Here is an 18,824-nt window from a genome sequence, read left to right as displayed (position 1 = left end):
CTACCCAATTTTTCAGAATTTAACCCTTCCTACCACAAGGGAAAAAATATCATTTGATGCCTTCTGTTTTAGTCAGCTGATTTATTGGAAAGTTACTTTATTACCATTTTCAAATTTTTCTTTTTTCATTTCAGATAGTGGCATTAATACAATCCAATCAATGCATGTGGGGGAGTTCAATCAGAGACTAGTGGAAGCCAGCACTCAGTTTAAAAAGAAGCAAGGCAAAGGCACCATTGATGTTTGGTGGTTGTTTGATGATGGAGGTAAGTGATGCTGAAAAGTACAGCAGGGAGCAGAATCTCTCTATTGACAAATTTAGTGTAAGGTATGGGAAACATATGATAAAGTTAGCTGATGAGGTACGAAATTTCCATATTTTCCAAAGAGTTTAAAAAAAAATAGGTGCTACAAATGTAAGGCTAAAGAAATTGAGATGTTCTCTTTCACTGACACACATTCATTCATCTTACAGAGTCATAATAAACTTTTTCCCCTCCAGGGTTAACACTCCTAATCCCCTATATCCTGACTCTCAGGAAAAAATGGAAAGACTGCAAATTAAGGATTTATGTTGGAGGCAAGATAAACCGTATTGAAGAAGAAAAAATAGCGTATGTATTGGCAATTTCTGTCATTTAAAATATGTGTGTGGCTTATAGTTAATACTATTTAACAGCTCCTATTAAAATCTCGAAGAATCTTTCAGGTACAATTGAAATAAAAAGAAAGCCATTCTGATAGAGTTGAGATTTTCTTTCTTTCCCATAATTCACTATTCTAGGCAACTGGTGAATACTTTAGCTTTGTTTTTTTGTTTGTTTGTTTGTTTTTTATCACCACATTTCCCCCACTGGAAGAGTTAAATGCTTTTAAAACATTACTCTCTCCAGTGTTGGCACAGAATCTTCATTTTCAGGCTTGAATGGGAATATCATTACTTTCTTTAATGTTTATTTGGCTTTATCTAATTAATTATTCAAAAGATAGAGACTCCTAAAGTTATGCCTACGTTTGCTTGATAGAAGAGAAAATACAAGTGATGATTTCAGTTTTATAGATGCAACTGACTAACCCAATAACTAACCTTCAGGTCTTGGCATTGCAACTGAGTAATTATATCCTTAAAAAGGTGGAGGTGTACACATTTATGATTATCACTATTATTCTCCAGTGGTGCTACATACCTGGTGATCATGAAGCACCATAATCTTAGAAGAACTGAGATTTTAGGTGACCCAAAGGACAACGGATAAAGGAATATTAGGCATAAGTACACTACAATACAATGCCAAAGTTGACTTGCATGCAAAAAATGACATAAAAGGCAGTATCAAGTCTAGAAAATGGAGTAATCCCCATTATATAGCAAAAGTGGTGAATAATAGATAGATAATCACAGCATTCCACTGGTATTCACTGGCTACCAAAAGCATCAAAGAAAGGCTTTAGTGTGTTGAGTAGATTTTCTCTAGGAGATTCGTGCAGATGTGGACGATAATTATTTTGCACAGAATGAAAAGTTATGGAGGGACGGCACTAGGTAGAAATGGAAGGAGTATGCACACTGATGAAATCAAAGATCTGTCAAAAAGTCCAAGAGGAAAAAAATGTGAACAAATTATCACTGTTCTTCCTTAAATGTACATTTCTAGTCTGGTTTCCTAGATCTGGTTTTTGTACCTATACAACTTTTTCTTGGGTCTTCAGTGTAGCGACTTTAGTCCAAACTTAATATATCCATCAAGTGTTGTAATGAAAATCAAATACTAACTAAAATCTTTTAGATAAATTAGCTTGCCTGAGAAGCGAAGTTGAAATGAAACATGATTGCTTTGATATCTTAACTCAAATACAAATATTGTTTGATTGAGAGTAGTTAAATATGTAGTGATGAAATGTTCTTTCTTATGTTTCAGGATGGCTTCACTTTTGAGCAAATTTAGGATAAAATTTGCAGACATCCATATCATTGGTGACATAAATATTAAACCGAACAAAGAAAGGTATGAAGCATTTATTGAAATCCATTATTTACCTCCACAGTAATCTCTTATTCTCTTTTATGCTCATTATCAAAGGATGAGAACGTTAGGCTTTTACTGCAGTCAGTTTCTGGTATCATGGAACTAAGAGGGACCTAAAAAATAATGAAACTATCCAATAAATTGTTGTGTGGGCTACTTTTAAATGGCCAATGAGATTTGCACAGTGAAGAAAATGCTTGAAAATTTCAAGGGAAATTCTGCCAACATTTCAGAGTTGTCTTTCATATTTCTTTCTGAGCTGTCTCTTCATGGGGAATGGCCATAGAGTCAGACAAATTCTCTGAATAGATGATGGTGATGATGATGATGATGATGATGATGATGGTGATGACAGTGGATAGAAATTTTTGTGCCCAGCCATGTACGATGTTCTGTAACTGGGGGGAGGGGCACTGATGAACAACTTGGGGAAACAGATCGTTGCATTGTACGGGGCATAAATGTACTTTGGAGTAGGTCGTTCAGGTGTAGCCCAGCACATTTACATTCCCGAGGGTTACTGCCATTCTATTTTCTGATCTCTATTTTCTTTCTACTTCTACTTTTCTTTGCTCTCTAAATCTCTGACTGTCCCTCTTCCCATCTATGACCTTTCTGCTTATAAATTCCCATTGTATATGTGACCAATAATAAATGCCACTTTATTCGAATGTCAAAATTCTATCTTATTACCAAAGCAACAACCACTAAATTCTTGGTGACTTGTGAGTCTGGTACAACTGGTTGGTTTGTTTGTTTTAAGAGGGATAGTAATGAACTAGACCTGTGGGTTCATCAGAATGGGGAATTCCCAGGGAGGAATTTCCCTCTGCCTGTGCATATAAGCACCTTCTCTGGCACTCATAGTCTCTGAGAGTTGCCTGAGGCACTGGGCATTAGCGACTTAGGATCACAGAGCCAGTATGTGTAGGAAGTAAGACTTGAAGCCCAGTCATCCTAACTCTGAGGCCAATTCTATCCAATATACCATGCTAGCTTTCTGTGACTGTACTATCAGCCAATTCAAATGGCTTTGTAACAGAACTTATGCCTTCATTTTATAAGAAAGCTACTTGAGATACAATTGTCTAAGTCACTCCGCTGTCATATTTGCATTTTATGCCAGGCAGATCTATAATGCTTTGCTTTAATAAATTCTACAATTACTACACATTCTTAATCAAAATGAGCCTTTTTGCAATTCTCTTCGGAAAATAGAATTAACATGCCTACATGAACTGGACTCTAGTATAATACTCTCTGGTGGCCTTCAGAATTTTCATTTAATTGAAGAATAGATGAATTTCAATTCACCTTAAGCCCTTTCTTCTTAGTATGTTTCTTTTATATAATCAAATAATCTTGAAGCTGCTGGGATAGGTGGGTCAGTTTCAAAGCTACCTTGAGGTGCCCATTCACTTAGAGGATCTGTATAATGGTGCAGGAGGCTAGACAGGAGTGAATTGTGGGAATATAACTCAATCCTAGCCTCCAAAATCCTTTTCCATGTGATTGGAATTCCTAAAAGAGATTTGGAACTAATCTACCACACAGGAGTTCTCTAGGATTTCAAAGACAAACTAGGCAAAAAAAATATCATTTATCAAGCATTCATTTCCCCAGGGTGAGTCCTCTGAAACTGTCTTATTGTGGAAACACACTTCCAAGGCTCACCAGAGGACCCAGAATAGCTACAGGATACGAAGGGTACAGAGAGATGTCAACAAGGCAGGCTAGGCCGCTTTCCACAGATCATTACTGCTCCTCCTTAAAAGCTGCAGAATCATAGACTCTCTGGATTAAAAGGGTTCATTTAGTCTAATACATGCCTGAAGCAGGAATTCTTGCCACAATGGCCCTTACAGGAGGCGTCCACTGAAAGGAACAAACTCTCTTGATACAGGCTGCATGTTTTACTGTTGTTGTCGTTCAGGCATTTCAGTCATGTCCAACTCTTCACGACCCCTTTGAGGTTTTCTTGGCAAAGACACCAGAGTTGTTTGCCATTTCCTTCTCTGACTCATTTTATATATGAGGAAACTGAGGCAAACAGGGTGAAGTGACTTACCCAGGGTCACACAGCTAGTAAATGTCTGAGGACGAATTTGAACTCAGGAAGATGGGTCTTCCTGACTCCAGGCCCGGCACTCCATCCACTGTGCCTCCTAGCGGCCCCACATGTTTTACTTTTAGACAACTCTAAATTTTAGGAATATGTTCCTTACTTCAAGCAACACCATTCAAAGATGAAACCAGCAAAAGGTCAATAAACAAACGAACAACGAAAAATATTTATTAGGATTTTTGTAACAAACTTTTATCGTCAAGGACAGCAGAGCCACCACATTTGGTCACAGATATGCTGTTGCGTGAGAAAGAAGACATGGCCCTGCAGAAATTATGTATGGCAAAAAGCCGGGTGAAAATAAAACCATGCATGAGGAGGTTAGATCAGAGGCAACACAATTTTAGGAGCACTAAAGGATTAATTCTCAAGGTCTCTGAAGGAGAAGATGCCAAAAGCATGATGGAGGAGGGGAAACAACTTGGACCTTGTGGAAAATATCAGTAATTACTGACCCGTCTGCCTGTTCCCATCTACACAAAGTTTTATATGAGAGTAAGGTACATACGTACATCGAGGGTATCCTTGAGAGTATGAGAATGTGTTATGGGCCAGCACACTGGTGGACTTGGAGAGGAATAAGATTTAACAAATGTGTGTATGTATGTATATATATATATATATATGCATATATATGTATAACTTATACTCTCATAACACTGGCTTAGACTATTTTGAGCAAGGAGGTTGTGGTGCATAACTGGGGAGATTTGGGTTAATTTTGCCCAAGATGGATTGATCTGAGACCTAGTTATAAGCCCTGTAGACATAAAAGCAGTTTTTTAGGACTTTGGAAAAGAGCTTCTGAAACCCCAGGGAACCTCTTTGCTGACTACTTTTAACCTTCTTGCTGGTAGCTTTTATCTGCTTTTATCCTCTGGACTTCTTTTAGTCACCTAGAGAACTGCTTTTTCCCAGAAATATTTGAATATATTGCGCCAGTTGCAGAGTAGTGACCCAGATAGAAGGCAATAGGCAGATTTTCTCAAATGGCATTCTACATCGGGTCATGTCTTTAATCACACAACTAAATGAAAGGTATAGAGAATATAAGGTTCCATTGCTTTTGTTCTTATGAAAAAAGCATTTTTTTCAATAGAACAAAATATTACCTTAAAGGCCCTCTTCCAACTAAGATGTTTCCCATGCATATGTAAATGTCATTCAAGATTGCTTGAATAAGGTAACAACAGAAATAACTTTGTTCATTGACCCTCTGGTTATGATTATCAGGCAAGACATATGCTTGCCAAAGGTATTTACCACTGTCACTGAGGATATGCACAACAGAGTTCGAATGGAGAGGGATTTTTCCTCCAGATGCTCTTGTTTGTGAATAGCATTGTGCTGATTACATCAAGCCTCTAATACTGCAGAGCCTCCTAAATGAGATCCAAGATTACTCAAAAGATAGCAGCCTAACTATTCACTCAGGAAAAATAAATATGTGAATAAAGAATGACTATTGTCCAAATTATGATATACAGTTGGACCAATTAGCCATAGAACTCACCCGTCAGTAAATATATCATGGACAGACGCTGCAAATGGATAATGCACCAACTACCAAATTGAACAGAAGAAAGGCAACAGGCCGAATTGCTTTTGGGAAATTGCATGGTTCTTTCAATGACTTCCAACTTCTCTCTGAAACAATGGCCCATGTCCTGAACACCAATATTTGGATAATATTACATGGCAACAAGCCATGGATACTACTGTCTCCAAAAAAGCAACACTGAGTATCACTCAAAGGGCAATGACGAGGTATATGTTGGACCTCTGCAGGCACAAACACCATACTTACAAGGACAAATGCAGGACTATGCAGGACAAATAGAATAAAGGAAGCCATCACAGAAATGCATGGCTGGAAAAAATGGCTAATCACACAGTGAGAATGAGGAAAAAGCAAGCAATAGGCAGCTCATGTGCTCCACTAGAATCTACATTATGTCAAAAGAACAAGAAAAAAAGCTCCAAGTACATCAGGTGGAATCCCTTTGGCAAATTGATGGAAGGATCCTGACAAGAGTCACAGAAGGGCAGGCATGGATGGGCTGCAATATGCATCATTGGAGGGAGTACTCACTTCCAAGAGATCCTTTGGTCCACACCATCTATATCCATATGTGTGTGTCTAGCTGAAATCTGTCTCTCCAGCCTCCATCCATTGGGCTTACTTTTCTCATCTGAGGATCAAGCAAAATAAATCTACTTTCTTTTCAATGAGACAATCCTTTAAACATTATAAGATAGTAATCATGTTTTCCCTAAGTCTGCTATCCTCCATGCAAAACAGCCACAGTTCCTTCAGCCAGTCTTTATATGTTCTCACCTTCCTGGCTTCATTGGCACTTGGCTTTGTCAATGTGCTTTCTAAAATATAAGGGAACACAACACACTAGCTACGGTCTCAGGATTGTCACTTCTCACATTGACAGACAAATGACCCTCACAACCAGAACTTTTGGGTTCATGATTATGAATCACAAGTTGTTTCCTCTACTATGGTGATTCCCAACTGTCTCTCAACTGTAACATCCTGTTATTGCTAATCTTTCTTGGCAACACTTCCCCAGAGACACACAAACATATTCTACCTATTTTTTTCATATTAAAGTGAATTTAAGTTAATTTTGTTTTGAGAACTTTCTGAGAATTCTACATCATCTCTGGATATAATAGAGATGCTCAGGGATCTCGCAGCAAAACACACACACACACACACACACACACACACACACTCAAACACAAAACAGACACTATTCTGCCTAGCATACTCCAGGGATTTTGATACCATTCAGTATATCTAAATGAAGAAGTATCTTTAAGTGAGAGAAACTGTCCTCTCTCTCTCTCTCTCTCTCTCTCTCTCTCTCTCTCTCTCTCTCTCTCTCTCTCTCTCTCTCTCTCCCCCTCCTCCAAGCACTACATTTTATTCATAGGTACAACGACATTGTGACAGATGACATCTATAGATGGCCTATGATGCTATAGAGATGAATGGGGCAAATCTGCTGCTAGCATTCCAATAAAGTCAGGCTTTGTGTCAGAGGTTAGCCACAGCTACCACCAGTTGCTATAATCCTGTACCATCATTCCTAGTCTTTAATAGTTTTAAGTTGACCATTTTTAATCTGAATCGTCCCCTCAGACCATTTTTCTTTGGGAAATACCAGCAGGCATACAAGATCCCCAACAATGTAATCTAAGGGTCACACTGAGCAAGACTTTCCTCCATACACAAGGTCACAAACCATCTGAAGAAACTGCAAAGTTTACAGGTCTTCAAGATCAGTAAAAACATGACTATCTGGGTGGCTTGATTTCAGAATCAGCACTTAGCACAGCTCTTCCAGTGCATAACACAGTGCCTGGCACATAGTAGGTGCTTCATGAATGGTTACTGACTGACAAGAGTGCCTGTCACAGAATATTCTCAAATACTTCTTCTAGAATACACATCAGGACCTTACTTCAAAAGCATCATTAATAATGGAAAATTTGCCCTGACACAAAATAAACTTTTCTTCATATCTACACAGGATGCCTTAACAATGATGGTCTCTGGCCCTCCCCCGTGAAATATGAGACCCCACTGAATCTTGTAGGTTCCAAAAGAGAATGTCTAAGCCACTTGGTAATCACCATCATAAAAAAATACATCTTTTATTCCTAAATATCACTTGATGTCCTTTTCATAAGCATGTGTTTAAAAAAGCACCAGAAGATGCACCATGTCATTTTGGCATAGAAAATTCTTACCTCTAGTTAGCATCTTCCAAGAATCAGGACTGTTTGGCAGCTACTGCCTTGGGAATGTGCCCCTTCTCCCTTACCTCCTTTATGCTTCCTTCCAACGGGCAAGTCAGTTATCTGTAACACAGTCTCACTCCAGTCTTTATGAGTGAAATTAAAAGTAAGTTACTATACATGATGAGGCTTTCTATAATGGCCAAACTATATACTCATAGCCAGTTATAGGAACAGACTCAGAGTACAATTTTGACTAGTTTAGGAAATTAAACCCTAATGAGTTTACTTGCTCTGTCGTTTAGACTAAAGTAGACAGTGTGCACAGTTCTGGCATTGGAGGGAACTGTATTTATGCTTGTCCTAGCAATGAGAATGATGGACGGACGGATGGATGGATGGATGGATGGATGGATGGACGGATGGATGGATGAGAAAATAATTGAGCCAGGAGAAACTGAGATATTCAAGTAGTTGAATTTCATTCTTTAACAATATGGAATGAATTAGGGGTCATAGGCCAGGAAGAAGACAAGAATCTTCAGATGAGAATCAGAGAAAATTAGACGCAATTAAGCAGAGAAATTTAGTTTAACAGTGATGACAGGGTAGTTAACAGCAGAATCTTGTGCATTACCTAAGAAGAAAAGAAATCTTGATGTGGGAACCTGAGAAGGAAAATTATGCAATTACAGTAAAAGTTTTGTTACTTGGCATAGTAGATGAATTACTTGAGCCAGGGGAGGGGAGAAAAGGAGTGGTTGTCGGATAATTCACCACCACCACCATCAAAAAAAAAACTGGGTTAAATAAGAATTATACTTAACGACGGAATATCACACTATACATAGATTACCATAAAGAGCTATTAGAAAGTTCTTTAATTAGGGTAATCAGGCTTAGAAAGGAACCCAGGGGAGCTGGGCTGAATAGAAAAATACAAGGATTGTTAAAGCTTTTACCTGTCATTTTCCAAAGAACATGGGAATTGTTCTGCTTTGTAGCTCTGAGAAAAAAACTTACCCTGTTCAATCTAAACTTATGTCAAGTTTTAGCAGAAAGCAATTCACCTGTTAACCAGTAGACACTATTAACTAATTAACAAGTTCCTATATAACAAAAAACAACAACGAAAACTAATTTAATTTAAAGAACACTTTGTATTTTCGAAGAACCATAGATTTATATCTGGATGTATCCTTACAGGCCCTCATTTTGCAGATGAGGAAACTGAGGCCCATAGAGGTTAAATGACTTGTCCAAGGTTTCGATGGTAGTAAAATTTCAGCACACATCCCACTTTACCATGTTGCCTCCATCATTCAACATAGTCTCGGTAAGATAGATAACAAATGAGAAAACTGAAGGCAAGATCCATTAAATGACTTACCCCCATAAGTCAATGGTAGGATGAGAACTAAAATATAGGTCTGTTGACTCCAGACCCACTTACGTGGAGGCAGCCAGGTGGTATCAGGAAGACCTGAGTTCAAATTCAGCCTCAGACACTTCCTAGTTGTGTGATCTTGAGCAAGTCACTTAACGTTAGTTTCCTCAGCTATAAGACGGGGATCGTTGCCTCCCAGAGTTGCTGTGAGGATTAAATAACACAATATTTGTGAAGAACTTGGGAAAGTAATTAACACAGAGTAGGTACATGCTTAGTTCCTTCCTTCCTTCCTAGTCTAATATTCTTTTCATTATACCAGGCTGTCTCTAAGAAGTCTTTTTAGGAAATGGTTGCAGGCAGGCATATAAAAGCCCCTACTAAGTGGCGTATAAAAGCCCCTACTAGGCGGCACTTGCTACTAGTTTCATAGCTGCCATGCTATCTGCTTACCTCTAAACGGCACTGTGTAAAAGAAATTGTGATGATGTATCATATCGGTCCTTAGCATTTCTAACAAAAGCTCACACGGGTGGGTTCATTTTTCTCTCTTTGCATGTTTTCCTATAATCTGTATCTTTCTCTGACCCACAGACTAAAGAATCGGACTTATTTTAGGTTTTTCGTTTATTGATTCATCAACCCAATGTTAATTATCATTTTCCTAGTTTATAAGTTTTACTGTTTCCTAAGGGTTTTGTCCAGCCCTCTGATATTACTTATAAACTTTAGAAAGTTGCTCAGGCCCTGAGGAGTTCAGTGCCTTGACTGTGCTCACACAGCGTCCCAGGTAGAACTTGAATCTGGGTCTTCCTGACTCCAATGATAGTCCTCCAGCTATTGTATCACACTGACTTTCATTTCCAAAAGTTACTAAATTTCATTACTGAAGTTATTAATTAAAATTAAATTATGTTATATATAAGACCAAAAAAAGGATTTTGTTTAAAGTTGAGAGTTGAGAGCAACGTGTTGAAAGTATTTAATGTTCTATATTACACATTTTAAAGTTTTGTTTTGCTATGATTGGGTGAATAAATTCATATTAATATTTTATGAAAGACAAGAATAAGATACGCAATACTTTAAAACATTATGAAGCTCCTATTAAGTAGGTATCTCTCCCGCTAATATGCTTTCCTTTTAATCATACATAAGTATCCCTAGATTTTCAGGTATTAAAATCTATCCCAACCACCCTACCACCCCCCAAAGTATACTCATGTACCAGTCAACTGAAAAGTTTTCTCTTACTACCAGAACACACAAAAATAAACAAGCAGCAGCATCTACAACTGTTACCAAAAAACACCCAAAGTGTTGTTATAGTCATGGAATTCACAAGATTATATACTTTCCTCATACAATATGCCCATACCATAGTAACATGATTAATAATTGCACAGTTGGTCTGAAAGCTAAAACAGGCCTTTTTCGACTCTTACTAAAGCCCAATTCATGCCCTACATTAGTTCATAGGATGTTTCCCAATTAGCATGTGCAGCAACCAAATGGAAAATTACTTTATGTTCTAATGTGTCTATATTAAAGTCATTTGCTTGAATGGAAATTCTATTACCAGAAGACCTGGTATTCCTGTATTTTTGTGTTTAAACTCAACATGAATACTTCATGGGCTGGCAACATACTAAACCAACTCTGGCCATCTTCTAAATAGCCAAAAGGATAGATACATCTTTGTTCACAGAACGTTGCCTGCATAAATAATTCTTAAAAGATTTGCATGACATTCAGCACTGATTCCAGAGTCAGCAGGACGAGTAATACCTAGAGTATCTGTGAAATGATGAGTTAGTTTCCTACTGTGAGGCATCCTTTATAATTCCAATTTCAGCTGGAAATTCTTTGAAGAGATGATTGAACCGTATCGTCTCCATGAAAGCTGCAAAGATTTAACAACTGCTGAGAAATTAAAAAGAGAAACTCCATGGAAAATTACAGATTCAGAACTGGAAGCGTTCAAGGAAAAGGTAAAGCCTTGTCTTCCCTTAATTCTTACATTGCTGTGTGAATAGCTGAAAAGAAAACAGTGGCTGGTTGAAAGAGCAACAATGGAAGCTCTATTATTTGCTTTCATCGTTTGGGCATTTAGAGGCTCTGCATTTTTAGGTGTTTTTCAATCATCTTATTAGGTATAACTACTTTAAAAATTGCTTGTTTCCACTTCTTTTGGTTTGACTTATAAAATCAATGTTGTTTGAAAAAAGAAGAAAAGTAGATTGGCCACAGGAATTGTGAAATTTTCTGTTATCTCAAAGAATAGTAGATATCCATGTATAGTCATTTAGGTGCAGACCTTTTAAAATGTAGGAATATAGGCTGAATGGCTGATGAGCATTACCAGGTAAGTCAAGCTTTAGGTACCATTTACATCTGTAAAAAATGTAGAGTCCATGGAAGTCTCAGCAAAGATTTAAGTTGAACAAATTCAATGAAGGGTTTAGGCAAAAGTCATTGCATTAAAAAATCATTTTAAAGATAGTTTCATAGTAGGGAGAAGATAGGTGGCCCAGTGGACAGTGTCAAGACTGGAGTCAGGAAGACTCATCTTCCTGAGTTCAAATCTGGCCTCAGACACTACTATCTGTCACTTAATCCTGTTTGCCTCAGTTTCCTCATCTATGAAAGGAGCTAGAGAAGGAGATGGCAAACACTCCAGTATCTTTGTCAAGAAAATCCCAAATGTGGTCATGAAAAGTTAGACATGACTGAAAAATGGCTGAACAACAATAGTAGTGACGCTCTTATTATAGGACTGTTATAAGTAGGAAATGGGGGTGGTGATAAATTTGGATATCAGATGCGGAGTATTGATTTTCTCCAGAAAATAGTCAGAATTAAATTTGACACTTAAGTACCCAATACATATAATGTAAGAGGTACTAGGTATAAAAGATGAAATATTATATCATCCTTGTCCTTCAGGAGTTTGCAAACTAAAATGTTATAGTACACAAATAAAGTATCCACAACATAGACTGTGATAGGGCAAGGGAGAAATCAAGACATAATGTTCCAGGAAAATCTAAAGAAGAATCAATGATCAAAAAACTACTTGGACTTTATAATAGGGTATGCATAACTAATTACACTTATCTGTATTTAGATCAAAGGGAATTGGTCACTGTTCTATCACAGGATTTCCAACAGTTGGTTCCTTTTCCAACTGAAGTGAATAGCAAAACCCAGGGAAACAACTGGAAATTATACCACGAAACAGAATTTGTGGTTGCTTTAATGTATAAATGAACTGTAATAATACAACAAACCACAATTTATTTATTTCATGTACAAATGAGCTTTTTTTCAAGGTTACCAAATGCTTGAGGCTTTTCTCTTCTCTTAGAGATTGTTATTTTATAAGGACAGATGGGTTGGTATTTGATTTGGTGTTTCTAATTAATTGACTACCCAATTTGAGATCAATCAAAGATGAGTTCTACTAGTTCCCTTACCACTGGAGCAGTATTCTCTTAAGGTCCATTTCTTTCTTTCTTATCAATTTACTTTTTATTCAGTTAATGCAGTTTTTGATATTATTCTTTGGCGTAAAAGCAAAGAACTTGAAAAAGTTATTATCCCTATCCCAAATAGATTTCAAAATCAAAGAAAATATTCAAATGGATGCAAGGCTATGCATTTATGTGTGTATACATATATATAATGTACATATGTATGTATACACATGTATATGCCATGAGGATATGATTTGGATCAAATATGAACCCATTATATCTTCCTTGTAAGTTTAGGAAGGATTTTTAGATGTGTTGAATTCTGGTTTTTGCATTAAAGGAAGGGATGTAATGTTGTTCTAGGTATGAGACTAAAAAAGTGAAAAAATCCAAGGCAAAATCAAGGAGGGGTAAATATAGATCATGGTGAAGAGGTTAGCTTACTAAAAACAGCAATGATCAAGCAATAAAAGGAAAAAAGTAGATGAAATGGATTGACTGAGAGTTTTAAAATGATACTCCATGATAAGGAGTTTAAGTCAGATTCGATATTAATGTAAGCATATCAATGAAAATTTGTTGAAGGGATCTGAGGTGGGTCACATGGTTCATTCATTCGTGTGGCTCAAAAATGGTTTTGGTAAATAGACTAATGCACAGAACAATTTGGAAAAGAACAGGTCTTATTCAGAAATTTCAGTAAACCAAGTATCATACCACCAAATATGAATGGAGGAGGTGGTAAGTAGAGACTGAGGGGGAAAAATCCATGAATGCAAGCATTTTATGATATGAAACTTAATACCTAATTTGAATGTTTACAATAGAAGACAGGGAGAGCATCCAAACATAGTACCAAAGTGAACTTGATTGGAAGCAGAGAATGGTATTCAATGACCAAAAAATACTAGTACTGTATTGGAAAACTAGTATAGGACATTTTGCTTTATAAACATTATTGTCTATTCTATTCAATTCAATTAAATAAACATTTAAGTGCCTACTATGTACCAGGTACTGTGCTGCTAGGGAATAAAAAGAGAGAGAGAACAAGAGACAGTGTGAGAGCAAGAGCAAGAGAGAGCGAGAGAGCGAGAGCGAGAGAGCGAGAGCGAGAGACATAGCGAGAGAGAGAGCGAGAGAGAGAGAGAGAGAGGGGCAAAATACAGCCCTGCCTTCAAGGAGCTTACAATCTAAGGAGGAAAAATGTCTTCTAGAGAACCTTGCTCTTCCATAGGTAGGAACCTGAGATTCAATTTTTTAAAAATGTTAACATAGGCAGCATTTTCCCTCTAAACTATGATATCTGAAAATATGTATGAAAATGTCTATCACTTATATACTTTTAAAATACAAATATAGCTTTATTTCCTCTGCTTTGGTCCAATTCTTCCAGCCCTCTGAACAAGCATTTATAATTCTATCAATGTATTTCAAGCCTAGCCATGTTCCACAGCCAAATTAGCTTGGGAATCACCGATCTAGCAAACAGAGAACCAAACCAAGCCAAGAAAGTTGTAGCTATGTCAGGTCTATCATTCTGTGACTGAGTAGTTCATTTTTTTTCTCCTGAACCAGTGAAATGATGATAATTGCCATCCCTTGCTTCTGTCACTGGATAAATTAGATTTGGCTTTTCATTCTTATGTAGCAAATGACTCACTTAGAGACATGCATTAACTGTTTTATCTCACTAAGTTGCCGATTCTTACTAGAAAACAGCACAGACCCTCCAACCTTTAAGTGGTTAGTGCAACTATTAAAAATGGGCCAGTTATTTGTTTTTCACTGATAGAAGTGAGTGCCTTATGACTGAAAAGTGCTCTGTGCTTCCTGGGAAGATGGAATGCAATTCAACTTCTGTTCTTGGAATATCCTATTGAAATTAAGAATAGGCATACTCACCCCACCTTATCAGTTTCCTAACTCCCTAAATATAGTCCTTTCTACCTTCTTTCACTCTGTTACCCACTTTTGAGGTTATTTTTAATGCATTTTTATTTATTTTAGAACACATTCTTTACAATAATACCTAGAGGGCACAGTGGATAAAGCTCTGGGCCTGGAGTCAGGAAGACCTGAGTTGAAATGCAACCTCAGACACTTATTAGCTATGTGATTCTGGGCAAGTCACTGAGCCTCTGTCTGCCTCAGTTTCCTTATCTGTATAATGGGTATAAGAATAGCACCTACCTCCCAGGTTCAAATGAGATAATATCTATAAAGCATTGAGCACAGTTCCTGGCACATAGTAAGCATTATATAAATGTTAGCTTATTATTATCATCATTATTCTAAAAGTTATGCAAAGGTTTCTTATAAGTTTTATATAAAATTTTTTGTAACTTGAACAGAAGAATTGCACTTATTAACAATTAAGGTTTTAACAATTAAAGGGGAAATTTTACTGTGAGATTGAGAGATTGGATGGAATAGGGAACTACAAATAAGAAGAGGTATTAACTAGGTGGGGAGGCAGGGCTTTGTCCCAGAGCTTCAAATTTAGAAGGTCCTTCAAGCAGTGTGGCAACAAAACAGAGTCAGCAAGAATTATTAAATAAAACAGGAAGCTACAATATAAAATAAAATAAAATGGAAAGCCACAGAAGTGGTGGGGTAGAATGAGCCACTCACCCACCCTACCGCAGTCCACATTTTTTCATCTCAGGATTCCTGACAGTAGCTTCATACCAGTATCCCAGGGTTTCTATCTGCTGTAGAGGGATGTTACTCTCTCTCAACTAAGGGCGCCTACCATTCCACTTACGTTAGGTTTTGGTGACTGCCCCCAGCACAAAAATTCCTAGTTATCACTCTGAAGTGAAAGGAACATTGTCTCTAGAGGCAAGAAACCTGAGTTCAAATCTTGCCTATGACACTTGATATCTGCCTAACCTGGGAAAGTCACTTAACATTTCTGAGCCTCAGTTTCCTCATCTATAAAATAAGGCATTGAACTAGATGAACTCTAAGGTCCCTTTCATGTCTAGATTTATTATGCCATGATGCTATGTACAGGTAACAGCCCAGGCCAAAGTGGTTTGCTGCAAAATGTGATTTATTTTCCACAGAGTTACCGTCAAGTTCGGTTGAATGAACTCTTACAGGAACACTCAAGAGCTGCTAATCTCATTGTTCTGTAAGTACCATTCTATATTTTTGTATATGTATATGTGTGTTCACATATATGTGTATGTAGGCATACCCATGTGTGCATACGTTTGCATGTACATGATGTGCATGTGATATATACATGTAATATTATTTATATGTCATATGCACTGTGTCATATATTGTACATGGTGTGTACACATGTGTTATGCACATACATGTGTGTGTTATCTGCATACATTGCCATGTTATAAGCATGTGTTATATATACATGTATTATACAACACATGTAAAATAGTGCATCTATATATTATGTTACAAAATATGAAATTTTATATGTATGTTTACACATGTGTGCATATGTGCACATATAACATGAACATACAATATCTAAATAGATACTTTACTTATTAATGTCACATAAGGAAAATGTGATAACAGCAAGTAACCATGCTGATCTAAGGTTTAAAAAAAAGCAAGTTGAACTGAACTAAAATTTTTTTTTAATGATACGTGATTTTATAGAGCAAGTAGAAATATAAATTGGCAAACTTTGATAGCTGAGCATGAAAGGTTTATCATCTGTATTGTTTTTACCTTCTTCGAGAACAAAGGACAAACAACAAGTTTCTACCCTCTAAGAGCTGACTCCTATGGAAATATAAGTATTCAAGCTAATGCTGGATTTTGTTGAAAGGATTTCAGCTTTGGTAGGAGCCTAAACTAGATGACCCTCTAAGGTCCCTAACAACTGAAAAGTGTTTTACCTAAAACTCTTATGATAACATAAACTTGAGAAAAAGCAAACCTTGGCTTTTCCAAAGATCAGTAAGGCAGTAGACTGGAATAATGAGAACAGAAAACTGGTCATCAGAACATTCCAATTCTAGTTATCTACCTACCACTCCCTCAATGTGTAATCTTCAGTAAACCAGTAAACCAATGTGTAATCTTGAATAAACCTCTAGGTCTATGAAAAGAGGAAGTTGAATTAAGATGATCATTAAGCTACCTTCTAACTCTGAAATGATATAATTCATTCATTTTTATTATTTACTTTTCTCTCCTTCCTGTAATACAGCACCCAGACCTGATTTGTCTGGTTTAAAAAACATTTGTGTTTTGTAAGAATGAACATTAGTTTAAGGTTTACTTTCAGACTCATTTAAGTGTTTTGGTTTTCCTTGATATAACAAGTCAGGATACTAGTTAACACATAGCTCAGAAATGCTATTGGTGTTAGCCTCTATCGTAATTTTTTTTAACTTTTTCTCTTTGTGTGTGTGTGTGTGTGTGTGTGTGCGCGCGCGCCTGTGTGTCTGCATGTATGTGTGTGTTTCTTTCTTTCTTCCCCAACCCAATTCCAACAGGAGTCTTCCAGTGGCTAGAAAAGCCACTATCTCAGATATCTTGTACATGGCCTGGCTAGAAATCCTCACAAAGAACCTCCCTCCTGTCCTGCTGGTTAGAGGAAATCACAAAAATGTCCTAACTTTCTATTCATAATATACAAAGCACAATTCATTTTAATGTGTGAAAGGCAAAATGTCTATCAGGTGTTTCATGTTCCAGATCTGATTTCAAGTAACTTCCAAGAACTATTCTATTGGTTCACAACCAACTCTGTCATCAATTAAAAAAAACCCTTACTCATAAAACCTGTCTGCTAAAAGTGGTACCAGCATCAGAAGAAGCAGAACCTGCTTCCCAACAAATGTCATCATTGCTGTCAACATAAGAATATGGACATGAAATAAAGCCATGTTTGCTTGTACTTATTTTTTAAAAAACCTCAATGAATGTAAACTCCTCTGGAGTAGGAATCAAATCTTCTCTTTTCATGGTATTTGCTTATGAAGTCTAAATACACTATTGCGAAAACACATGTTGACTAACTGATCTAGTAACCCAAGCTTATTAAATGGAAAAGGACAAATTTGGCAGAAAACATGATGATTTGTAGCCTCTTGAGAGATTTATTTAGCCAAGGAGGATTAAAAATCAGTAACTGAAAACTATTGAAAAATTCCTTGTCACTAAATGTTCAAAGCATTTGGTTAAAATCAGCAATTTAATGTAATTACAGATATACTAATAATATCCAGCTCGAATTTACTGCCTACTTGAAAATATCTATAGTAACTAGATTACATAAAACCATATATTTTAATTAAACAAATAATATATATGCTATCCTTTGAATATACATTTTAATTGACCTCTATTATATAGATTGAAATTGCCATTATACTGCTAATTGTGTGGGATTTTTTTCTGATTACATAGTTGGTACTAGGAAACCTTTAAAGCCTTTTAATTTGAAAAATAAATACCACAGATTTTCATATTATCATATATTTCAATGCAGATGCATATATATATAGAAAGAGAATCACACATTTAATTTTTTATATGGTGATGACATGTGTTTAAAAGAATAATTAATGAAGAGTCAAATTAAGAAACATTCAAGATCTGGAATATTCATAAATATTCATTTTTTCCTTTCATCTTGGAGGTTTATTTACCAGTAGAAACCAAGCACAAAATTAGAAATAAATTTTCTAGTTGTTTTTTCCCCAAATGAATGATTTGATCTTTGAGATGAATTTTGACTGTTCTTAATTACTATAATATATGAAGAAATGAACTTGAAATAAATAGATAAAATTTGACTGCCTTTGTTGTCATTTTTTTTTTACCTTTTCATATATGAAGGCTGAGTCAAAAGTAAGGCTTCTGAAACCTGGATCAATAACTATGACACATGAACCTAGAGGAAAGGAGGGGGAAAGGAAGGAAAGAAAGGAAGGAGAGAAGGATGAACAAGAAAACAAAATAACAGAAAAAAATACAAATTATGCTTGTAGGAGTATGCAATTGGGGGCAGGCTTGAGGGGTCCGGGAGAGAAGAGGAGAGAGAAATTTTGTAGACAAGTGTT

The 18,824-nt window shown here is 36.5% G+C and overlaps 1 protein-coding gene across 3 annotated transcripts in view; it reads left to right on the top strand.

Moving 5' to 3' along the window:
• SLC12A1 (solute carrier family 12 member 1) overlaps positions 1–17,388 on the top strand; it is a 130,470-nt gene extending 113,082 nt beyond the window's left edge. For all 3 annotated transcript variants that reach the window (XM_036735330.1, XM_036735328.1, XM_036735331.1), the window contains exons 21-26: positions 135–266; positions 503–614; positions 1,920–2,006; positions 11,151–11,286; positions 15,843–15,910; positions 17,253–17,388. In XM_036735330.1, coding sequence (XP_036591225.1) covers positions 135–266; positions 503–614; positions 1,920–2,006; positions 11,151–11,286; positions 15,843–15,910; positions 17,253–17,388 — 671 coding nt within the window. The remainder of the gene's footprint in view (positions 1–134; positions 267–502; positions 615–1,919; positions 2,007–11,150; positions 11,287–15,842; positions 15,911–17,252) is intronic.
• The last annotated feature ends 1,436 nt before the right edge of the window (positions 17,389–18,824 follow it).

This window comes from Trichosurus vulpecula, chromosome 8, assembly GCF_011100635.1.
Source record: "Trichosurus vulpecula isolate mTriVul1 chromosome 8, mTriVul1.pri, whole genome shotgun sequence".
In the NCBI taxonomy this organism is placed as follows: domain Eukaryota; kingdom Metazoa; phylum Chordata; class Mammalia; order Diprotodontia; family Phalangeridae; genus Trichosurus; species Trichosurus vulpecula.
Note: the sequence above shows the minus strand (reverse complement) of the source record. Positions and strands in the feature narration are given on the sequence as shown.